This window comes from Mesitornis unicolor, unplaced genomic scaffold, assembly GCF_000695765.1.
Source record: "Mesitornis unicolor isolate BGI_N332 unplaced genomic scaffold, ASM69576v1 scaffold23661, whole genome shotgun sequence".
Lineage (NCBI taxonomy): Eukaryota > Metazoa > Chordata > Aves > Mesitornithiformes > Mesitornithidae > Mesitornis > Mesitornis unicolor.
Genome location: NW_010163473.1, coordinates 27,442 through 53,565, shown reverse-complemented (window position 1 = coordinate 53,565; position 26,124 = coordinate 27,442). Strand labels below are relative to the sequence as shown.

Genomic DNA, 26,124 nt, shown 5'->3' with positions numbered 1-26,124 from the left:
AATGTACTTTCCCTGTAAAAATAATCAGCCTTCATTTCTAAGAACAGCTGCAGCTGAAGCAAAGAAAAGCAAGATACATTTTTGGCAGAATGTAAAAAAAACCACAGAAGTTTACCTAAATCTATCTCCTGATTTCACACAAACCCCAAATCCCTGGCTACTTGATATCATAAATTATTCTGCCTCCTTTCCTGGAGGAATATGAGTGCTAGTTTACATATTCTAATTAATCCCAAAGGAAGATTCAAATCTTCCACCCACAGAAGTCTCTCTTTGTCCTGTATTTTAAAGGTAAGTTTATTTTCCCTCTGAATCCTCATTTTTTGTGCCAGTTGGAAAGGGAGTAGAGCTTTATATTATTCACCAGTTGCTACATTTAGCTACATTAGAGTATCAGGAAGAGGTAAAAATAACATCCTCATGCATCCAACATACTACAATGCCTATGTTACGGGATGAAGTGGATCAGCTGTTTAACAACACACAGTAACACTACCTAAATGTTTGGAGTAGAAAACAGTAGATACTGTAATATCTATTTGGCAAAATAAGAATAATAATGATACTATTACAATATGGAATTTGTAAAGACCTCAGGGATATTAAAAGCTAAAAGGCACCACAGAAACATTAATAAAAGTAATTATACTATTTTCACAAAATTCCCAATATAGTTTGCCTCTGTAAAAAGATACAGCATATTAAGAAGCTTTTTATTGATTTAAAATGATAGCCTCATTATTGCTGTTCTTTCCTATTCTTTTAAGCTAGCACGTTGAAAAAGCGCATGTTTTAACAGCACAGACAACGTTAGTACAGATGAGGAAACAGATGCTCACCTGTGCCAGAGCTCTCTTGATGACTTTTCCAATGTCTTGCCTCCATTCAGGGATGTCAGGGTTATGGTAGTCCAAGTTGGGAGAAAATGACAGGAGCTGAGATTGGAAATATTCTGGAATAGAAAAACAGTATTTATAAGAAGATTAAACAGGCAGTATTCAGAGTACAGCCAAGGGTGCAGAAGACAACAGAAAGACCGTCAGTATATTATCTTAAAGCAAGAGAGAGAGGAAAGGCTGAAAGAAGAAGGCCTGGCTAACATTAAGCAAGACAGAAGGGTTGCAAGGAAAGAATTCTCTTAAAGGTTCTTATAGAGGACAATTTTTCCTAATGCCAACTTGGGGCTTTTCCCTAAAGAAATGCAAGTAACAATGACATAGGTGAGAAGATGACTTCCCTTCAAGATGCCTCTGGGCTTTGTAATTTTGCCACTCAACTTCATCACATTCTGCTTACAAGGAAGTTGACCAGTAAATAAGGCAGCATCTGGCTGAGATTTGGAAGGTCTGTGCAATTGCATGCCTTGTGCTCTGCAGAATAAACACACTGTTGGTAATGTTTTCAAAAGCAGGTATTATCTGTTTGCTCTCCTGGAGGGAAGCCATGAGTGGTTAATACTCCAACAAATCAGAACCCAGTGGTGCTAATGACCAGCTAATGAAGCAACGGCTACTCATGAAACACTTTGAAATTGACTGATTGCAGGGAGGAAGAAAAACTTCCTAGACTTCAAACAGAGAACAGTTTAAATTTTTCTCCAATTCCAACTCTCCTCTCTGGTGTCACCAAGAGACCAGGCCTGGAATCTTTATGTCAACTGGGCACAACGGATTTGGGCCAGTGGAAGGCACAGATCCAGGATGGGAACCACACTCAGATATAACTTCTCAGGGTAGAAGACTCTCCTTTCTGGTTTTGGAGATGTGCTCAGCTTCACCTTGAAGCACCTGATCTCCAGACACTTCAAATAAGTGCCATTAATCATTTGTAAGCAGGTACCATTTTTAGATCAAGATAAATCAGCAAGAGTATAAATGAGGAAAACCAGTGAATAGCAGGGATGTGAAAGCACAGCATTTGTGTTGCATCTTTTGCAAGATCTGTTCTTTCTTTATAAATGGTGCAGTATATTTTTAAACAAAAGAAGCATCAAAGAGAGCAAGGAAACACGCTCAAGTTCTGAAGGTTTAACCTGGAGCCTGATATAAAAAGCCTTTGACTTTTGAACCCTCAGTACCACGTACATTTTTTGAGTAAAGTCTGGTCTGTTAATTACAATTTGAGAAAAACTTTAATAAATCGCCTCCACTGCTAACACCAGAAAGTCATGCCTTCCTGCCTAGAGCCATAATAACACACAACACAGATTAGGATACAATTTAGTAGAGGGCATGTTTATCAAAGGTGTCACTCATTTGTGTATCTAGACTTGAACTGATCACTAGACTGGGGGTTTGAAATGACTCCTTAGACCAGGTCAGTCTGCAGCATGGTGCTGCATAAGACCATTTGGACAATCCAATTGGATCAATTTCTCTTTGTGATAAAGCCCAAAGCTTTGGATCTCTTAAACAGAACGGCAAAATTCCTTGCAAAGTGTTTAAAACCAAAGAGTGAGGAGTATTCTGTGGGACCTACCTTTTTTACTTCTCAACTAGAAAGATCAAAATCACCTGCAGGGACCCCTGTCAGATACACTTGGTTCAGGTTTAGTCCAGCGACTAGTGGAAAGACACAAGTTTCCCAGAAGTAAATGCCGCATTTTCCAATGCTCAAGATGATCAAGTAGAGGGTTACTTACATTTGCTAATAGCAAGTTTGAGTATTACTAAATCATATTAACAAATTATTAAATGCCCACCCCATTTCACACCCAGGTAATCAATAAATATCTATTTAGCTGCTTGTTAAATCTGAGCATACAGCTTTCCAGTCACCAGCAGGAAATTTATTTATATTTAATTACTGAAACAAGATACATAGAGTTCAACCACACAGTGTAACCTTAGTTATTTGAAGCCCAGATCTCTCAATAAAACTTGCTTTCCAAAGAAAAGCTGGCCCTCAAATGCTGGATGCCAATAACTGGATAAGGAAAATGAGACTAGCCCCGGGAGGAAATTATTGTCTGGAGAAATCTCTAAGTCCTGGCCAAAACTGCTGAGAATGCCTTTATCAAGCCCCAAACTGAGTAAGCCTTGTGATCTGCCAAACGGTGCTTTTTGGAGCCCATGACATGCAAATATGGCAAGAACATACGAAACATTACCCACAGGAAAGTCCAGTGGACACACTCAGACCTTCAGCTGTGGTATGAATGATGGGTAGAGATACCAACAAGAGTAATTTCTACCCCCTGATTTCCAGACCCCTCTCGACTCTTATCATTTATACAGTCACTATATAAAGAGAAAGACCAGCTGTATTCAGTCCATCTTAATGATACACTATAATTAATTCTTTCCACAGCTAGGAAGCAGAGGGAAGGCAGTCTGGCTATAGCTCTAAGTGTTTTTAGTTTTGGGAGTTCCCAGTCAGGGTGTACAAACAGACCAAGAGGCAAAAGAGACACCAGACACTTTAACACAGTGCTGAGCTTACAAATTTGGTTAGCTGCCCCATCCAATTCCCTTCTGTATTTTGTGATCACAACACACCCTCTGTTTGCAGTTTGTCTTCAGAGGTTCCTCCAGGAAACAGAAAGTTCATTTTGGTTTAGTAGTGGCTGTCCTTCACCTCTAGATATCCCCCAAGATCTGATTTTAAAAGGTTGTACGTACCATGCACTGCAATCTCCTTGGTGTCTTGGATGAGAGTGTTGCCTGCAGAAACCTGCACAGTGACGGTGTTCATCCCTTCTACAGCAAAGACGTATGAGATGCTGCTCTCCAAGGTGATGAGCGGCTGCAAGAGGTAAACACAAACGGTGATATCAAAATCAGGATGAGATTAACTCAGGATCACAATGCACCTTACTAATCCACCAGGCTACGATATCCTTCCTCCCTGATACAGAAATGGTGCTCAGAGTTTTCATGTCCTGCTAAGGGCCAAATATGGTCCAAACACCACCCAGTGAGAACTGTCCCGTTGACAATGGTTTCTCTCACTTCAGTAAATGTTTCTTGAAATATTCTTCCACTGAACTACAACCTGTTATGCTATGAATACCTCAGTAAAGCACAGTCAGCAATTGCGGAATTAGCGCTGCAGAATGCAGTGTTGTACACACACATGCATGCACATGCAGCACAGTTGCTACATCAGCTGTGCAGAACACAGGGTTGAGCTCAAACCAGCATTTGAACATAAAGCAAAGATACAGATGCTTCTTCAAACAATCCACATTGTCCAGATTCAGGGCCAGCCCTTGCTCTTAGGAGCACAAATCCATCAATCTATCCCAGCGCAACTTTGCTCAAGACAGAGTGTGGGCACCCAGCATTGCCCTGTCCATGTTTTGAGCCTGTAAGCTATCTCCAACCATAAGCTGGCAAACCACACTAAAAAGGTTGAAAGTATGGCATAAAACCTGCCAATACTGCTGTTTGAATGTGGCTGAATAGTTTCCAGAAGAAAGCTGACTTGCATTTAGCCAGCTCAGAGCCCTGGCAGAGAAGGCTGGGTTTATCTGCACCTTCTTGACCAAAAAAGTCCTTAAGAGCACTACAGCTCTCCTCTTTATCCAGGAAACTTTCACACTGATACACATCATCATGTTCGGGAAAAGAGATTTGCATACTGAAAATCAAAGGTCCAGCCCTAGCAGTGCCACTGATCTGACAGCTGGTCTTTAGACAAATCTCTTGGTTTAAATTAAACCACTTAAAATGGAAATAGTGATACTAGCCTCCATTGCAAAAGAACTTAGAGGTTTAAGAGCACACATAAAATCACTGTACCATTGCTATTGTCCCTCCACCACACTGCCGGTTTATTTCTGGAGGAGAAGCATTCTCCATCCAGCTCTCATGCTTCATCCTATCAGACTGCCGTTTGCCTGCATTTCACAGCAGTGGCCATATATGCCATTTCCATAGACAAATCAAAATTTCTACTATTTGACAGGCTGGCAAACACATTACTGCCACTGCAGACTGTCACTTTCCATTGATTCCCTCATCCATGAGCTGAAAAAACAGTAGAAAAAAATCTTTTTGATCATTGGAGACTTACAGACCAAATCAAGGGTGCAAGACTGTGCTAGCCCTAAAGGCCTAGCTAACATATATTTAGATATACATACATTCTGGAAAAGGAGAATGGGCCTATATCAAACTGCAGTGATATTAGCAATCTTCCTGGATGTTACAGGCTGTGACTCCATGCAAAGAGGAACCAATCTGGCCTTTAAAATTACCATTTTTCCTTTTTGTATGTATGTATGCTGAACATTCCATTATCATGGCTTATTTCACCTCCATCATGGAGCTTTAACATTCAGCCAACTCCTTAATTTTAATTCAAGCACCAAGACCTCGAAACTAACTCTAAATTAAATCAAGTAGTTAAAGGTTCATTTGCTCAAAGCTATTAGACAGCTGGACACATTTATTAAACTGGACCTGTGTTAATCCAGGCAAATTGGCCTTTGGGTACACTGCAAAAATTAGCACAGTAGAAATTCAGTGCAATGGTTCCAGCAGGGTGGGGAGGGCAGCAGAAGAGACTCAGCTAGGTCATTTTTGTCTAAGACAACATTCGCCTGTGCAGCAACACAGCAAGTACCGCAGTGAGACTGCATGGTGACAGGAGATACATCTGGTTCTACCTGGGATGCCTACAGGCTGAACAGGAAAATAAGCTGCAATCCCTCAACATGGAACCAGAATATATCACCTAACAATACCAGTCATTATGCACAATATTATACACCTCATCTTGTAATTCACACACAAATCAATGTCCCCATCTTCCACCTGTACTAAGAACACTACAGTTTGCCCATGAGTGAGCACAGGAAGGATATGATATGTATAGTAAACATCGTAGAAGTAATTTTGATGTGATGCAGTCTGTTGTCCTGAAAAGAAAAAAAAAAAAGGTGGCTGCTGCTGCTATGTCTATATTCTTTGCCATATTTCTGTCAGAGTTGAAGTTGAAATACATTTAATGAGGTAGATGGAGATAACGCTTTATAGAGAATGAAAGGAGCTCTGTGTCTTTGATTTGGTCACAGGTAAGTGGCACCGTCTTTACTAATCCACAACTGAACATATTTCAGCAACATTTACAATCACTCCAAGGTATCATCAGCATCAGCTACTCCATGTACAGCTATGTCCAAAGCATCCATCCCAAATACATCCATATCTGCTTCTACTCTGTTGCCTATGGGTCTGAAATTTAAGCTAGAAGATAAAACAAGTAACAGATCGTATTTACAACTTACATGCAAGCAGCATGAGAGCTGCATGGAAAACTTCAGGAAATGCCACTGCTTTGTTCTACCTTTTCTAGATTACTTTATGTTTCAAAAAATCTTTTCTAAGGCTCTATTCACAACCATCTTCTATATTAAGGACAAAAGCAATGACAGGAAAACTCTGACACCTGGTTGCACTGGAGGGCTAAGCAGATGATCAAGTTATCAACACCTGAATTGTCTCAGGCGTACTTTAATGGCATATGTGACCACCGAGCCAAAAATATCAGAACTGCAACATGATTTTGCATCCCCCTCCTTCAGTGCCTTATAAACTACGTGGAATTATGTGGTACTTGTCATGGACTGAATATGTGTATGTGGGTGGTTGCCACAGCTCAGCTAGGTCACAGTAACTTGCCAAGTTATAGTAAGTGGTTTTTGTTCCTGAGCTCCTCTGGTGCCTCAATTATACTTCCACAAAAATAGGTGAGGTCTTACAGTGAGCTACCTAACTTGATGCAAAATCCCAGTAGACACAGCATCTACTGTTTTGTTTTGTTTTGTTTTTTTTTTTCTCCTGCTACTGTTTCTAGCTAGGGTAAGAGGTTAAAACGCAAGCAGCTCTGACAAAGAGAAAATAACACACTTGTGTACCTACCCTTTTTTGTCTCAAGTTCCATATTTCATGTAAAATCCCCACTTTTTTCTACTGTGATCTCACCTCAGTGCCTACCTTCAATTGTAACTCAGTGATGTAGACAATTATGTGATTTAAACTGCTTTTGTAAATAACAGCAGATATTACACTGCAAAATTATCAGCTGTGCATTTCACGACTGTAATAATGGAGGATAGTGACAGTCTGTGTCAGCTGTCTCTCTTAAAGCCTGCAATAAAAACTGTAGCTAATAAGCAACATTTGAAACTCTCTCCAATTGAAAGTGTGACCACCACTTGTAGTTTCACTTACTTTAATTATGGATTAAAAAAGCTCTTTAGAATACATTTTTGGCAGTCGTTTAAAAATTCACTACAAAACAGTCTCACTTCTCTCTCTACTATATCCAAGACCGTGAACAATGGTCACAGACAGACACAAACAGTTCACTGAGAGTCTAGCTTGAAATTCTATATACAACTGGTTATTTGAACACCAACAGCTTTAAAGTATTGTGTTGGAAACCAGCATTATATACAGCATACTGGTACATAATGGAAGCCCCCACGGTTTTTTGAACACCAGCAGCTTTTAAACATGGTGTTGAAAGCCAGTATTATTCCATATATAGTGGTATATAATGCAGTTAAGTTGCAAGGGAACACTGGTAATAACAGTGGTCTTCAAAGCTCAGTAGGGCTGATAACAACCAGATGTAAAAAAGTAATGACTCCTAAAACCAACATGAGACAGGAAGAAGTAAACTCACAAAGGTAGAGTTTCAGATAATGATAACCCTTTTTAGATAAGGAAAAAACTGAAAGACAAAACAAGCAAAAGCAAGAAGTTTTTATTAGGGCTTACAGAGTTCCCTGTCTGGTGCAACAAGCTTAGAAAACAAAAATGAACCAAAGGGCAGCTGTACCTTGGTGCCGTTCCCAAACCACCAGAAGTAGGTAAGTGTGCCTGCCTGGCTGGGCCAAACCACTGCAGTAAGGTTGACGTCCTTGTTTCTGATGGCGACAAAGGGTACGCTTAGATGGACGCGCTCCACTGGACCTGTGGGAAAAGGGAGTTCATTATTAGAGGCTTTGAGTTAAATCCTCTCCGTGCAGTTGTGAAGAGCAAGGATCTTTCCTTTAAATAAATCAAATGTTTTGTATCAGCAGTAAAACTCTATTACAGCAATACAAGAGAATTTCAGCAGTCAATAAGCAACAGAAAAAGATATCAGATGTATAAATTGATGTATTAATAAAATCACATATATTTTTTCTCACTCTTAATTCTAAGGGAGCCAAAAATGCACATTTTCCACAGTGCTAATTTCAGACAGGGTCAGCACTGTTTTTAGAAGAATTTTTAAAATGCATTTTGATGGAGAAAAATGAACTGGCTTCACATCGGATAGGGCAAGCTCATATTGAAAACTTGAGGAACAGGACATGAGAGAAAGAAGGTGTTTTCTTGAAAATATATCCACTGAGCTACCAAGATTTGTGAGAAAATCATTTTAGCCTAGATGGCTTAAATCTGATTATATATGAGGCATTTATGACTTGAGTAAATACTCCCTGACAGTTGTATAGAAGCCATCCAACAGAAAGATGCATGCTTTTCGAAATCCTTGGTATCATTTTTTACTTTGGCCTGACCTTGAGAATTCTTTGGGGAGTCAGTTACCATTAGCAAAAAGGCAGGAACTCCTTGAAAGATGTGTCCATTGGCATATTAAAGCAGTCAGAAGAACCTGGTATTGAAAGACCTAAAAAATAATGAAGTATCAATGCAAAGCTGTGTCTAATAAATGCGAATATCCAGAATTAGTCCAGTGCATGAAGTTCAGAATTAAGAAGCCAGATCCTCTCCAGAAAAACACGTGTAAAAAATACTGAGGTTTTATCTATTAGCCTGTTTAAAGCTTTTACTACGTCCGCTGTTTTGCTTCTTGTTTCATTCTCATACTTAATTTCAGCTGATTACTGCTGCACATCAGACAGTGTTACTGACTCTTTCTGGATGGTACCTTTTAAAACACAGAAAACTGATAGACTATCTGTGAGAGAGAACGGATGAAATAAGAAAGAAGTAAAATTTTTTTAGGATAATTCTGGGAAGCAGAATATGTGCTGACTTTAACTGAGACCATCTTCTTGTGCTACCTCTCAGCTCTTCAAGCATGAAATGGAGACATTAATCACTTCTCCAGCTATTTGGATTGCAAGGATGTTGGAGAGAAAGAACTATTCTTTTACCACTGGAACATACAACTCTGAGCAAAATGGGACTCTAGTCTTGATTTTGGCTCATTAAAACTTGTTCTTTTTTTTCCCCATTTCCCAAAGGGTCTCTACCAGCAAGTCACTCCTGAAATCTGCTGACAGAAAGTACTTTGAGGTCTCAAGAATAGCAGGTTCCCTCAAATATTTTGTGACAGTGCATGTAAGAGGAAAAACACTAATATCTTCACTTCCTTTAAATGAAGAGATGAACAGCCTGACAGATTCCAGAAAGGTGAAAAGTTGAGTGACCACTGATAAAGCTGCAGGGTAGAAAACTACTGTTGCTTGAGGCCAAGAAGCTTCTTTCTTTTTTTTTCAGCACAGGACTCCAGCACCAAACAGATTGTATAATAAGGGTGATTTAAATAGCAGGCATTTTTGTATGAACATTTGATCTTCAAAGTCAAACCTCCTATATTGACTAGTACATTCAAATATATTAGAAGTCTAGTACTGATGTATCATCTTATTTCAGTGTCAGCATGAATCTAAATGCTTGCAAAATATTCCCCTAGAGATAATCATAATAAGTTGGCTACCTAAGAATGCTATAAAAGTCAAAGGAGAGATCTGAGAGGTATAGGAAGAAGAGGGTAGAATAGCACAACCAGACTAAGCAACTGCCCCTTGTTACATTCTGTTCTAAAATCCTCACCATGAAAAAGCAGTTCCTACAAGAAAAATCAGATAACTCATACAAAGCTGGTTGTTATTACCAGGTAACCATCACTTTTGTCAGCTAATGGTCCAAGGTGAAGGAAAAAACAGTTAATGCTCTAATAACAGGTTGTTAAATGCAGCCATGATTGACTTTGAGGGAATTATGAGCATAATAAAGGCTTCAAGGAACATTTATTCCTTCACACAGGGAGCTTGAAATGAAAAAGAAGAGAAAAGTTGTTGAGTTTTGGAAATTTCTGACTTCCTTCCTTCCAGTAGAAGAGCTCAAGTAAAAGACAGACAGTCTAGAAGACATTCTGACTGACTAAGGGGGAAGACAGACATAGCTGTGACTACAACTAGGGGCAAACCGATGAGGTACATCTGAACACAGATGGAGTTCTCTGCCCAGGAGATGTAGGAGTTTGAGAGCAGGACAAAGAACTGGAGACTTCCTGGTCTCATCCTGGGTTCCACATCTCTGCTCTCTCCTGTGGCTTTGAAAAGCCAGCTGGGGGCTCTATATTTGAGTCTGTTCATGTGCCAAATGGGGAGGAATTTCCACTGATCTACCGAAGAGGAGGGACAATTCAGGGATGCATGTCAAACACATGAAGTATGAAAAGTAGCACATTAGTCCTCAGTACATTCATATGCCAGGAAGCAAGTTCAGCACAATGCTTTTGTTTTATTTCATAAGCAGTGCTAGATTAATCTAAATTAAGTATTAGAAGCATATTGAAAACACACATTGGACTTCGTTTCATATGTTGTTTAGTCTCTGACACTTTCAGAAATACTGAGAAACATTCTCAAACTTTTCTCTGTACCTGTGAGGACTTCAAATATACTTGTGTTTAAAGAAACTTCCCTCCCTCTTCATTCAATAAGGCTTACTTAACAAGAGAAAGGAGCATCTAAAAGTTCAAGCCTTTAAAGAGCTTGAGTTGCGTATGGAGGTGGGTTTGCAGGTATTGAAGGAATTGAGCAGCTGGAAGTACTTACAGACCACATGCAAGAAGAGGACAGCAGTGTCAGAGCCCAGGCTGTTCTCTGCATACGCCATCACCTGAAAGATTCCAGCACTCTTATACACATGTCGGATACCTTCCTCAACAGGGCTGAAATTAGCATAGGATACTGCAATGCCATCTCCAAAATCAAGCTGAATATTTGTCCTCTGAAGATCACCCTGCAACAGAGAAGATTGGATTAGGAAACTGGGCTGATAAGAGTGATTTATATTGCCCTACATCTCACTTCTCAATTCCATTTCATTATCATGGACACAAACTCATAACTTTACCAAAAGAACTAGCTTTGTTCTGCCAGTCCCCAAAGGGACCAGACTCAAATCAACACCAGGTAACTGTATACAAGCAATGCTTATAATAGCTGAACAATTATACCTGTAAAGAGATGTTATTCTCTCATCTTAGGTTTAGAGATTTTCACAGAATCGCAGAATATTAGGAGTTGGAAGGGACCTCGAAAGATCATCCAGTCCAACCCCCTCCAGGATCACCTAGACCAGGTCACACAGAGACACATCTCTAGAAAAGGAGACTCCACAATGCCTCTGGGCAGCCTGTTCCAGTGCTCTCTCACCCTCACAGTAAAGAAGTTTTTCCTCATGTTCAGGTTGAACCTCCTATGCTCCAGCTTGCTCCCATCGCCCCTTGTCCTGTCATTGGCTGTCACTGAGAAGAGCCTGGCTCCTTCCTCCTGACACTCACTCTTCACAAATTTATAAACATGAACGAGGTCACCCCTCAGTCTCTTCTTCTCCAAGCTAAAGAGACCCAGCTCCCTCAGTCGCTCCTCACAGGGAGATGCTCCACTCCCTCCATCATCTTTGTGACTCTGCGCTGGACTCTTTTCAAGCAATTCCCTGTCCTTCTTGAACCGAGGGGCCCAGAACTGGACACAATATTCCAAATGTGGTCTCACCAGGGCAGAGTAGAGGAGGAGGAGAACCTCTCTCGACCTACCAATCACAGCCCTTCTGATACACCCCAGGATGCCATTGGCCTTCTTGGTCGCAAGGGCACATTGCTGGCTCACGGTCATCCTGCTGACCACCAGAACCCCCAGGTCCATTTCCCCTGTGCTGCTCCCCAGCAGGTTAGTCCCCAATCTACACTGGTACATGGGGTTGTTCTTCCCCAGATGCAAGACTCTACACTTGCCTTTGTTGAACTTTCTCCCTGAAATTTCTCCCTGTTCAACTCTCCAGCCTGTCCAGATCTTACTGAAAGGCAGCACAGCATTTTGGGAGGGCAGAGTGTCAAGCATGCCTATACCAAGAGGGCTTGAACCATCTAATGCAATGCATGGTTTGGGATTATATGACACTGAAGTGGTCAGGGCTTTGCATAGCCTTTCACTGGTGTCCAACAAGGAGCTCCATCAGAGGCAGTAAGATGGGAGACTCTACACTGATGGTAGACTAAATGTTAACTGGAGAGCAATTCTCACATGCACATGAGAGCATAGGGGACCCCTGGGAGACAGGACAATGGTTGAAATGGCTCTCCAAGATGTTTCACAAAATCAGAACCTAGTCACAGATACTGTAAGTCTAGTCTAAGCCAGTTTTCCAGGTTTTCTGTGTAGTCAGTGGAAGAGAGAAAAAGAAAGACACCAAGACACCAGCACATCCCATCCTAAGATAACTGAGACAGTTGACATGAATCACCTTCTGCAAATATCCAACCCTGTACTGGGATGATAGACTCTAGATGACTAGTTTCAGTTAGACGTGTAACTTCAGGATGGCTAAATTTATACAGGTTGAGTCCCACATCAAGGACTGAAAGCTTTTACGTAATGTCAGTCAACCCAGAGATAGGGCCTGGATACACAGGGGAGTGAAGTATATGACAAGAAAATCCCTTCTAGGATCACTGTCAGTGACAGGTATTAAATGATGGAGTGAACAACAGACAAGACATTCCAGCATTGCAGGTATTGTCTGGAGGCAGCAGCTGCACTGTTTTAATTTAACTGGTGCTTTAAACTATTGTAGTTGAACTATAGAAGTGTCTGTTATTTCAGTTTCTTGGAGCATTACTTTATACTTGTCCCCAGCTGACTAAAAGTAACACAAAACAAGGCTAATTTAAACAGAGCTAAAGCCTACTGCAGTGATTTCACTAAACTGAAATAAAACTAAACCTCAGATTAAATCTCTGTAGTTTTCTGCATATACATAAGAAGTAATGGCCCTTTCATGAAAGGTCTCCACTGACATCACTATGCATGAAGAACATACCACTACCTTTTGGAGATGCTCCTAGCCCAAAACTGAAACCAATCTCCAGATATATCAAGGATACTAGCGAGGTTCCAAAGTAAAAAAAACAAACAAACAACAAAACAACCAAACAACCAAACAAAAAAAAACACAATAAAACACCACAAAAACCCCCCTGCTCCTAAATTTAACTGCTTGTTTGTTTGTTTTTAAATAGAAAATTCAGAAATATTTCATGGCCATCTCATAAAACCCATTATAGCTGGAAGTGCACAGGGTTAAGATCAAAGCTACTGTGCAGTTACAGTCAATACTGATGTAAGGGAGGGAAGCAACCATGTAACTCACAGCCAGTTCTGATGTACTTCCAATCCCAGCTCAAATCCTGCAGAATCCTACATCCACTGGGCTCACTGGAAAAGACCACTGAACTCACAGATTTCACTAAAGTCTCTGGGCCAGGTATTGCACAAAATAAACCATGACTTCCTGGAAAAACTGTGCAGATCAGACAACAGGAAAAGATTGCTTGGGATAACCACGTGTGATGATCCCTAAAAGTTCTAGAGCTGACAGAACCATCTTTCCTCTGAGCAGTAGTTTTCAACTTTACCTGTGTGCGGTAAAACACATGGCTTGCAGCATAAATTCCAATTATGAACCTTACATCCGTAAGCAATTTTTCATACGGTCTGAACACATTCATACATAGCACAGATCCATTTTGGATCCCATCTTCTTATCATCCCAGGAAAGTCAGGATAAAGGCAGAATATTGGCTGGATCATGGAAAAAGTGGTCCTTAAATCAGGATTAAATAGCTCACAGGCTGTTCTAAACCAAATGATCAGCAACCAAGACAAAAGACGCACAACAAAGGCTCTTGCAGAGATAGAAAACACCCATGAAAGGCAAGGGGTCCCAGTTCTTGCCTCCCACCGACTCCAGACTCACAGGAGCTGCTGTCTTACTGGCAGTTGCCATCAGCCTGAGTGAGTGGCAATCACAGTACTGACAGAGGCAGGATGCTGTGTTCTACAACCAGTCCCAGTCCTCAAAGTGCACCTGATCTTGTCTTTTTGATAGAAACCAGGGTGAACAGACAAGAAACCAGACGACACTGAAGCAGATCCCCTGTGTGGATAACCAGGACCGCAGCATGCCCAACAGACTTTATCTTCCTCATAGGCTATGTCTGCATTAACAAATCAGCATGTAGGAAGGGTATTTTTCAGAAATGAATTTGCCTTGAGTGTATACTTGGGGTTTTCACGTACATACACATACAATTAGTGTTATTACATGCAGTTCCTGAGATATGGATATTTTGTTATATACATTAGATCTCTCTCCTTATTTGCTCCATCATCTCATTTCACAGGAGCCAGGGGAATTTTATCTATGGACTTTATCAGGGCACCATTTCACCTCTGTCCTACTAGGACATTAAAAATACAGTAAAAATCCAAAAGAAAACATGGAGGACTAGAGTGGTAGTGACACTAAAACCTATAATACTGAGAAACCAATAACATCCTTTTGACAGAGAGTTTTTCTAGTCACTCTAAAAAATTCTCTAGCAAGGGCAAAATTACACTTCTGGGATATTCAGTTATTTGATAGAAAGGCTCCCCCAGCTTGTTAAGCTTTTCAAAACCACTTCTCAAGGGAAAGTATTAAGGCCGCAAGTTCATCTCGTACAGAAGACACCGAACAGCAGACAAAAATTTGATCTGGGCTGGATTAATCACTGGTGACCTTAGGCTGAAATCTCCTGCACCCATCACAGCAGCTCCTCTCCTGTGCCTTATGATTCTCTTTTCTGTGTCCTCCTTGCTTCTCCAATAGGATCCTATCTGAAATGAGAAAGTTTGAAGTGGAGAAGCAGGAACAGGTTTTTCATGACTAAACAGTAGCAGATGATCTTTCCACCCAATTATGAGAGTTGAGTCTTCAATGCAAAGCCTGCCTGCCCATCACACTAATCCTGTTTTCTTTCTCCTTTCCATACCTCTGAATGCAGTATATAAAACACTAGAACAAGTATGCTAGTCCCACACACCATGTCAGATATTCTGGAGTTTATGAATATAAATTAAAATAGAAATGGAGGTATTTCAAATGGAAAAAAATCATTGCTCTCCATATATATTCAAAAGGCACATTTTATTGCTTTAAGCCCTGTAAACTACCAAAGGGAATAAGCTCTGCATACTGAAATCAGTGAGCAGAAAAAGCATGGTGGAATGAGCGGAGAGGAGTGCTGTCATGGAACAGCCCTTCAGAATCACCTCCCCATCAGGATTAGCCTGGAAGAGTTTTTCTGCCTGGAAGCCACACTAACAAAGTGACCAAAATGGATAGAGAGAACAGTGGTTAAAATTTTGGCCTTCTGAAGTTAAATGCCAAGTTCTCACTGATTTCAGAAGGGCTACATTTCATCCAACATATGCTTGGGGCAAAGACGAGTGAAGTATATATACATTATGTATTTTGGATCTTCTAATGAACTTCTCAAATTGTTTGCATAAAAATACGACATGGATGTGACTATCTTTTTCTATAAACACAGTTTAGCAATCTTCTGTCATGTGCAGAGCTCCAGTACTTGCTCAGGCTTGCTCTTTGATTAGTCACTGCTTGCCTTCCCAGATCACTTGCAATTACAACCCTGTTATAAAGCTTTACCATCACCTCATAAATACTGAAAGAGGAAAGCTCTGAGATGGTGTAAAGAGAAGAAGAAGGAACAGAACAGTTCAGTAACTGGAGCTGCCATATAAACAACAATTTAGGCCTGAGGGGAGTTTATGTACCCTTCAGAGAGGAGCTGGGGATGCAAGAAAAAGATCAGGTGCAAGAAGAGATTAATAGTTCTAGTCAAGAACATAACTCAATACAACAGAAATTTGTCAGTTTATTATTTCTTTGTGCTCAAAGACTTTTTGGATATTAAAAAAAAATAAAATTCATATTTCCTCATGTTACCTTGCATGTATACACAGTCCAAGTCACAGTATAGCTCCATATTTCTAATAATACAGCAAAATCATGAGTCATTCTGCATTTCTTTGTCTGTTGTCATTGCCATGCACATATTCTGAATTACAACTGCAAACAATACTACTAAGGCCAAATCTATAAATCCTGAGAAATTTAGTTTTCAGTTAACTATGATAAAGTCTTCATTTACCATTGGACAGCATAAAGGTCAGTCACACCAATATACTGAGGGTGTGTACTAGAAGGTAAAAAGGACCTGATGACTAATTACAAAGTTGCTGATCAGGGTTACTCTGAAACACTAGACAGGCTGAACGGAGAGCACATGGGTATATCCGTAAGAGGACTTCTCAGACTCCTGTTCAGCTCAGAAAGCAAGTGTAGACATAGGCATAAAACAACCCAGCAGGAAACAGAGTGACTAGAGAAGGTGGAGGGATGCAGAAATGAATGTGTAGACAGTAAAGTATGTAATAATTAAGACTTCCATGGAAATTATTTTTTCCAGCTAACAAGGAATATTTTGATGGCAATTCATTTGTCTCATGCTCACACTGAAAAATTGGAATACCTCTCCCCAAAGTCTGTGTTCTTTTTTTTTTCCTTTTTCCTCTTAAAATGTCTATTCTTTTAAAAAACAAACCCAATACAACTCTCTATGGAATAAGCTGTTCACCCACAAAGACATGTTCTTGAAAATCCTCTTCCCTTAGAAAAAAATTGTTCAGTTGAATGTTTTTCTAACTACCCTTATTTTTCAACAAAGGACATAGAGTGAACGCCCTCACATATTTATTCTGCTGCCTTTTCAATCTCTAAAGCCTTGTAAAGACTCCACTCTTCAGCTACCTTGACTGCTGCCTTATTCTCCATCTGTTTATCATTCTTTGTATGCAGCAGTTCCGCTTGAGTTCCTTAATAAATTACTACTAGATTCCTAATTTTTAGATTATGTCTGTTCTTTGCTGAACTCCTACTCACAGTGTCTATACAAATCGTCTTACCATGTCAAGTCTGCAGAATATAAAAGAATCAGCCAGGTAGACAAGCACTCCTCTTTGTACAAAAGCAGAGCATTGCAAGAACCTCTGAGGAAGTATGTAAAGAGGCCCTGTCAGACTAACGTGGCCTCAATGAAACATTTAGTTAATGTATAAGAATTTAAATTAATAGAAGTAATAATAAAAAAAATAACAAGATATCATGAGAAAAAGAACTTCTCCATGGCAGCATACTCAGATTTACAACAGCTTCTTGTACTCTTGAAGGTCTGAGTTGCCGATGGAACCTACCCCTGGGAATGCGAGTGGAAGGGACACTAGGCTTGTACTGTTTCTAATATGACTTCCCCAGAGACCTACTCCTGTTTGTTGTCAGAGGCAGGAAACTTACGAGACAAGCATCTAGTCTGTCCTGGTGTCGTTATTCTTATGTTCATGATATGCCTGGCTCCCAGCTATCTCCAGGTATTGTCCCAAAATAAAGTACATTGGATGGAGTAGATGACAAAATGTTCTTGTGGTTCTCTAACACCACCTCACTCCCTGTCTGCCCCTCCTGAGACACCCAAAGACATCAGAAGTGAGGGTGTGATTTGACCCTTCTGTTTAACCAGAAAACATATGTAACACAAGCCATTATGGGAAAATCACTGTTGGACATCCAATGACACCTTCCATGGGCAGTCAGAAGTCAGCAGGGGAATGCAGCAGCTGCAAACACAGCAGGGCTTTTTGTGGTACAGCCACAGATATCATATAGAGTCACACCAAATCAAATCACAGGCCAGAAGAGGTATGCGATCATGTGAAAAACCCTCCTGTCAGCCTGAATAAATACCAAGTGCCTGCCTTAGCTATCCAACCCTCCACTGAGCCACAAGCCTTGGTGACACAGGCTGCATCACACACGTTTGCCAAACAGTGGTGTACTTGACTCAGAAAGATCACCAGAAGTGTCAATATTTTGTATGCTTCAGGCATCAGCATGGCCTGGTATCACTTATGCTACTATTGGCTACAGAGGGAATCATACCACATAAATAAAATAGACAAAGGCTGGGAGCTCAGAGGTGGTTCAAAGAGGTTCAATTCCTACTGCAAAACAATAATGTCCCTCACTGCTCCCCATGAGTCAGAAAATGCTCCCCCCATTGTTCCTAACCCTTCCCAGCAAAGCTTCAGCTAAAGCTTTTGATCTCAGAAATAGAATGATTAAGCATAGAGACATCATTTCTACCTCACAAACTCCATAAACTGCAGTTCACTGGAGGCAGTAAGAAGCTAGTGGGGAAACATATTTTTGACCAGATCTATCTGTCTTCAGCATTGGCTTCATCATCACAGGTAGACAAGATAACTGGCCAAATACTACGTTGGCTTGACCCAATATGATTGGTTTGCATGTTCCACATAAGCCCTCTTTCATGAATTCTCTTAAATCCCAGGAGTGAGACCATTTCATGACGCCACCCGATTGCTATTTTCCTCTCAGCAGCCTGAAAGGTAAAAGAGTGCCAATCCTGCCACACAGTGAAACACACACACCTCTTCCATAACAATGATGAAGGTGGCATTGTGTCCCTGCTCTGTGACCAACTTTCCATCAGAAGTGAGGATGTGCAGTCCCCGCGGTGCTTTTCCAGGGCATTTCTCCATCTTGGCCATGTACTTCTCTCGCAAGCCATCTGTGCAGTTGTTAGACACAATCCTTCGGTATCTGGGGAACAGTAACAAAAGGAGATTGGGCTCAGGCAGTAGGCGGGAAAGTTTCTTTGTTTTGTTTTTGTTTTGTTTCTCCATATTAATCCATGTGTTTTTTCAAAGCCTAACTGCTTGCATGATTCCCTCACAGAATGGAAGAATCAGAGAAATCTAACATTTTATTAAACTGGAGAAAGCCAAACAAATCACAACCCAACTTTCTCCAGAGATTCGCAGCAGCATCACTGAGAACAGACACACATTGTGGAGGTGAATTACTCTGCACTGCTAAAAGGCAAAAAACTCCCCCAATTCCCCATGCCTGCAGGATTGCTCCCTGCATCCCAGCTTTTTAATTATGCTTTATATTACATTGTGTCTGCCTCTACTCTGTTAGAAGATACTTGGAATGATCTGCCAAGAGCTCTGTCCAGTCCAATTTTAAAATGTTTCAAGGAATGGGTTTTCCTCTTGGGTTTTTTTGGAAGAGGTTAGCTAACTAGCAAGACACTTGGTTATTCCCAGTGTTATTGAGAGGGATTAACCCTTTGTAGTAATTTCACAGTAAAATACAGGCTTGGTTAAGAAGACACAGCCTCCAACTATTTTCTTACTGCTCTCTGTCAAGAAGGCTACAATCAGTTAGACTGGCCAGGGCTCCCGTAATTACATCCCTTATTTATAATAACCTTTCAGCTGAAAGGAGGTCTCTGAAGTTAAGTGACTCCGGACTCCCAGCAGCCTCACTTTGTTCAGACACCCTCATCAACCAGCCATGAACCACCCTGTCGTAACACTCAAGCATGCAGGATCCGTGACTCAGAAGCAGCCCTGCAAAGTCTTTAGGGCCTGCATTGCCTGAGAAAGAACATCACAGTTTTGCACCAGCAAATGCAACCAGAGTTTCAGAGTATGGTAGAACAGTATTTGCAAAGCGATGCTACCATAATAAACCAATACTTCCAATCTGTTCTGGATAAAACCAAGAAAAACCAGCACATGCAGCTTGCCTGAAATCACAAGGCATTGTATATACAAAGTGAAAATGGCAGAGGATGGAAAAAAAGGAGGTTAAAAATTGCTCATTTGAGGCTTCTCAGAAGCTGTTACGAATAGGAGTTGTAAGATAGGAAGAGGTTCAATGAAAAACTATGTGAAATACCTTGAACCTGTCCTTTTAGATGTTCAGCTGTCTCTCAGATAGACCTTGTTGATTCGTGTTTTAATTTTGCAGCAAAGGGGAGCTCCAAGTCTAGGCTCCAGGGATCATACATCACTTGATAACAATACAATATCTACATGTCATTTATGTTAATGTGCTTCTCCCTGTCTCTGAGGAACGAGGCAATGTTCCATACAGATGCTGCTGCAAACATTACCTCACAAATAAGACTGGAAAAGAGCCAGATGGGATGCAGAGGAAAAGGAACCATCCAGGTTCTGCTGCCTATTGCAAGGTCACCAAAACCAGAGAGACTGCAAGATTCACTTACCCAGTGCTGTTCCAGTAGCTTTGACCAATGCTGCAATCCTTGGATAGGGAGGACGGGCTGAACCAGAAGGCTGGGATACACTGGTTGTTGCTGTGTCTCTCATATCCATAGTCACTACAGAGACAAGTCATGAGTGCATCATTGTACCCATTCACTAGATTTGGCTTGGAGTTCTAGGTGACGTTTTTGTTCCCCAAAGCACGTGTGTGTTGGTGGCTCTCTGCTGGGTGATACCACATCATGGATTGGGCTCATCCAGGGACAAAGTGCTTGATTAGTTTGAGAGGCAGGAACACAGTTCACAGAAGGTATGTGATACCTGACAACACCAGAACTATCAACCTTGCAGAGTACTGGAGGACTCGTGTTTCATTTAGTAACAAAACACGGGCAGAGATTTTGAAAGAAAATTGTATTGTTAATTTCTTTTCCTAATCTCTAATAATTTCACTTTTTGGGTTCTTTTGGTTTGCCTGCACAAATCAGACTAATTCCAAGATCTAATGTAACTTTTTACCCTATGAAGCAGCTAGGAATATAAAACTCTAGGAGAACTTCCTGAACTAGCCACGGTATGTAAATTTACATATTGTTAATGGCCTGAAAGAAAAATATAGCTGATGTTTTTCCAGCACTAAACTAAAACAACACAGCCAACTTGGTACTCTATGGATTACATGGCACTGTGTCACATGGGGAAGGTAATCCAGGATATTGATGCTTCCTTGGACCACCAAAGAGTGTACACAATCACATCCAAGATTTCTTTTTACAGCTGCCTTTGCATGCCAATACAATGATGAATTAAAAGGATTAATCTGAAGCTTTCCTGGATCAGGTTTCTATGCATAGTCTTTATTGGGAGGCTGGAGTCAAGGGACAAATAAGACATTCTGGATTTTTGCCTGAAGCAGGTTAACAAATGCCAACAAACTAAACCTCTGTAGAAACACAGACACTGCAGAAGCCACTGCCTTGAAAGCTCTCTGTGCCCTTTAGGACACTCTCAGTTTTATCTTTCCCCTGTTCGGAGTCTGAGTTGCCAACAGAAAGTCTCCGGAAAGAACTTTCGTAAGACAAAATTGTGCTATGTCCCCAGTGACACAAGCTGCCACTGTTCCTTCTTTGGAGGGCAAAAATTCTGCAAGCTCCTTTAAAAGGTTTGGAGATTCCCTAATGCTCTTTCTCTCAACATTCAATTTAATCATTCTCAGTGGGTTCGACCTGCACAGTCAAAAATGCCTGGCAGTGACTTGGTAATTAAAAATATTCAGGAGGAGCTGTACTTTGCCCCAAAGAAGAAAAGAGCTGCATAAATATTTAATAAAATTAAAGACAACATTGCTGTATGCCCTCAAGGTTCTGTGCTTGTTCATTAACTTCTGGTAAATGTATATTAAAACCTCACATGCTGCCCACCTTCCTTCTCGTAAGCCCCAGGGTTTGCATAAGTTAAGGAAATAATCAAGTCCAGCTGCTGCGCTGTCTTTCTCAGAAAAGCTGTCTTGACAGAGTAAATAAAGAAGCAGTAGGAGGGAAAAGAAAGATCAGTGAACATTTTAATAACACTTCTGAGTTCCTTCTGCCATTCTCTCTGTCAGAAAAAGGCCAGGGTTTGCTTTTTAGAAATGACTACAAGGGTTGGCAGGAGCCACCCCTGATCTTGACTCATGAGGATTTGTTGAACTGGGGCCCTGGGTCATGATTTATGCCCCTGAAATTCAGATCAGCCTTAAATGTAACAGCAGGAAACATAGCACTGCAACGTGAGGCAGACAGGGGCACAGGTGTTGGGACCACATGGGAGGGAGCACAGCCATCACAGCTTGTGCTGACCAGAACCAGCCTTCAAACCTACTTACTGGGGAAACAGAGGGCCTGTCTGTTGGGACCTGCTGGTCAGCATACTCACACAACCCCAGCTGCTGACCCCTGTTTTCCCGACAATCCACAGGCCCTGCTCAGTTCACACACAAGAGTCAGCCAGTGCTTCCAGGAACAACTAGCTGTCGTGAACCCAGCCAGAAAAAGCTGAGGGGACTTCTTTCCTTTCCAAAAGCATCATGTGAAGAGTAGGAGCTGTCCTTCCAACTGTAGATACCTACAGTAGGGATGTGTCTTCATGAGCTTCCTGCCTAGAGCCTTATTCTAGTCAGTGGAGAGAAAAGGTATTTCTCAACACATCCCCTTCTCATATTGACATCCAAAAGAAGGCAGATGAATCATATTCTAGAATAATCTTTATCTTGCCACTGACTAAATAACTGTCTCATCCTTTAGAAGTCACAAGTCAGAGCACGAGTCCACACTTCCTCTCTGAAAATCACTTTTAAGATCACAGAATCATAGAATGGTTTGGGTTGGAAAGGATAATCAAGCTTGGTGCCACATTTCCAGCACTGCTAGTATTTTCTTCAAACTGATTGCTCCACACCGTCTTCCAGTCAGCCCTGCAGACTAGCAGCGAAACTCACCCTTAAACTGAAGCTGATTCTTCGGATTCTCCTTCACCAGCCATAACAATTCTGCAATTGGAAACCAGTTAACAATTCTGCTGGCAGCACAGTCTGAACCAAAAGCCAGCTTGCTGTCCTCTAACCATGTTTCCTCTGTAGGACTGACAAGGTTAACAGCAATATTCTCTCACATTAGTGGGAAAGTTAAGCAAAAATGATACTGAACACATGCAAAGAACACATCAATTGATTGAAAAGGTGCATTCTGATGCAGACCCTTTTCAAGGCAGAACAGTACTTAAGGCTGATTTAGCTACCACATTTTTCCACTTACAGCTTAAAAAAGATAAGCCTCACTGGGAAAACAGAAAGCTGGCAAGGCACAAAGCCACAAAAAAAAAAAAAAAAAAAAAAGGAAAAAAGAGAGCAAATTCATAAGCATCTCTGGAGATTGGTGCTCGGAGGCATATGCCAATGCCAAGGGCAGTTACTGCAGGACAAGAGAGTTCGTTCATCCTGCAAGTTCCCACGATGAGAACAAAGGGTAAAGATCTCCTCAGTCAAGCTAAGGAGTCTCAGGTGTAATTTTGGCATTAGGAACAAATTAAACATTCATCCAGATAAGATTAAAATCTCTGATCTATATCCCTGAACCTCTCTTACAGACAAACTACTCCGATATTCAAGAAAACACTTTGGACTATATTTTTTATTCGTTTCCACATTTCAGTGTGTCCATGTTCTAAAGAGAACTGTGAGTCTCAGCTGGCCTAAGTCCAATAAGTGTGCAGATTTCATGCCTCACACCTCTTCAGGAAGGATTTGAAGGTGAGTGAAGTTTTCAGAAATCACACCAATACCGAATCAGACACTGATCCTCATAACCCACTGTAAAAATGAAAATGTTTTCTCAGCTGATCTGCTTCCAAGGTATTTTGAACTCCACTTAAATGGCATTCTGATCATTTAAGCTCAAACATTACAGCTATAGACAGTCTTAAATCTTTGAAATATTGCCTCTCACACGTTCCCCATAGGAATTCATCATGCAGAGATCTTGACTGTTACACATCCTCCCATCTCCTATTTCTGATTGCCAAGCAATGGTTAAATTTTTCCTTGTTTTCTTTATTTTTTTTAAGCTGCTTTCAAAGTGACCTTAAAGCAGTTTGGAAATTATGGACCCATTAAGTTAGAAACATGAATATTTATGCAAAACAAGTAGCTACATCTGACAAGGGTGGGCTGTACAGTCATGTCACAAAAGCCCTTTCAGAAATTTCTCAATAAAACATTGCTAAAAAGCAACAAATTGTTCCCACAAATTCAGAGGAATAATGATTAAAATGTACATGTTTTCCTAGCTTCCTCTCTAGGTATTCAATGACCTTGGGAAGTGAGGACAGAGAAATTCCCTCTTTCACCCGTAAGGGACATACTTTAAACCAGAGAAGAGTCCTGGCTGTCACTCATTTAGACTGATGGACAAGAAAATGTCAATCAGTACTTGCAATTTTCTGCTTTTGAATTCCAAGCTTGGATTTCTCATGGAGATTAACAAATCTCTCCTGCAGATGAAGGACACATCCTCACACAAGAGGTATGGGTATCACATCTACGCTGTATGGTATAATCACAGCCACTGAGCTGCACAAGACTCAGTTTCTCTGCAAGGTTTTCTGTCTGGACAGTAGCTTGGTCACTGCCAATGCTACAAGAAAAGTCCCTGCAAAGGTCCCCAGAGCCACTTACTCACCACTCAAAGTCCCCTTGACCACAGACACATGGTTCAGACACCACAGTTTGGGAATAGTCCCGACTTAGAGAACACTGGGCTCCAGGCTTGCGTTTTTTATAGATCTTCCTCTCTCCCATGACACAAGGCTCCCCCTTCAGCAGCCAAGGAACAAGAGGAAAAAGAAGAACAGAGTTATAGTGGCAACTGGGCTGTGAATGGAGCATTTTGTCAAAAGACACAAAAGACAGTGAAAGCAAGCAATTAACATTGGGAGAATTGGAAGATAAGAGTCTAGCTCTCTTTTGTGGCTTTACAAACTCAGAAGCCTCCTTGGGAGGATCCATGAGCACAGTGAGTTCAGCATTGAGTTGGGATGCTAATGACAATGTGCCCAAAATGCCTGGGTGCCCAAGTCATTGCACCTACTTACGGTATATTTCAGAAGACATTCTCCAATGTACCTAGTCCTACGAACTATTCTGAAAAGACAATATGGATGTAATGCAGGGTTTCTTCCATATGTCAGATGAAAGCTACTACAGGAAGAAATGCCTAAGACTGAAACCCAGGCCAGGGATAAAATGTAGGTGTGGAATCCAGGACTCCTGTCTCCCCTCCTCTTTCCTTGATCAACCTGGCTTTGTTAAAGAACTCAAATGATTTTGATGGTGTGTTATACTGGGCATTTTGAACACAAAGATTTCCAAAAGCACTACTGGGAACAGCTAACTTGAAACAAACATTTGACATTTGGGTGAGTTGCCATAAACAGAATTTTCTCTGATGCAGAAATAATTTGTCTGCATAGAAGTAAGAAAAAAGACAACACCTAATTGAAATACTTCTCTTTCACATTAACAGTGATTCCCAAGATGGTTGCCTGATTACACGCATCTTCCTTTTCTTTCATTTATATTATTTCCATTTATTCAATTTTATTACTTTAGTTATCCGATACATCCGTGGCAAATTAATGCTCATTTCTAATTCATGGATTGCATTCAGGAATACCGTAGTGCCAATAGTTTTGGCTCTAGTGATATTGCCCTGCAGGAGTGGGACATCATACTGGTGGCCAGTAACCCATAAGTAATCTTCAGAAGGTACTGAGCTCTCCCAGTTCTAGTGGCTTCAGGACCTAAATATATCTAGCATGGAAATAAGGCAGAGTGTATGAAAAGCAAAACATGTACCCTTGAATAGAATGAAATAATTTGGTCTTCTCTGGTGTCTTTTATTCAAAGGCTCCCCAGAGTTTTACAGACACTTGCAGGATGAATAAATGTTTTTATTTTCATTTTTGAGCAGGGAAAATAGAGGCAAAGTGAAAGAAAATTATTTTCATGAGTCACTGACAGAGCTACAGAGAGTTCAATGTCTCCTACAATTGAATCACAAGGTGAGGTTTTACAATGCCCTGAGAACTGAGGGCAGAAAGATCCAGCTGGTGCAGGGGAATATTTTCATACAGAGAGAAGTTAACAATCTCCCTAACTTGCCCGGAGAAGACTGGCCCTGTGTTTATTCATGCATATGCTTCAGGGGAAGCAAAGAATCAACAGGATAAAACTGTGACTTGATGGACAAAAAACTATTTGTATGCTCTGCTGAAAAGAACAAGTATATTCCTACCTGGTGACATACAGTATAGGAAAAGGAACCCCCATC

The 26,124-nt window shown here is 40.9% G+C and overlaps 1 protein-coding gene across 1 annotated transcript in view; it reads right to left on the bottom strand.

Annotated features, from left to right (window-relative positions):
• Positions 1 to 26,124, bottom strand: part of SORCS3 (sortilin-related VPS10 domain containing receptor 3) — a gene marked incomplete at its 5' end in the record, with an annotated part of 63,871 nt that overhangs the window by 10,383 nt on the left and 27,364 nt on the right. The window contains 7 exons of the mRNA XM_010193983.1: positions 840 to 952; positions 3,621 to 3,744; positions 7,792 to 7,925; positions 10,814 to 11,000; positions 18,614 to 18,785; positions 20,263 to 20,376; positions 24,475 to 24,608. Coding sequence (XP_010192285.1) covers positions 840 to 952; positions 3,621 to 3,744; positions 7,792 to 7,925; positions 10,814 to 11,000; positions 18,614 to 18,785; positions 20,263 to 20,376; positions 24,475 to 24,608 — 978 coding nt within the window. The remainder of the gene's footprint in view (positions 1 to 839; positions 953 to 3,620; positions 3,745 to 7,791; positions 7,926 to 10,813; positions 11,001 to 18,613; positions 18,786 to 20,262; positions 20,377 to 24,474; positions 24,609 to 26,124) is intronic.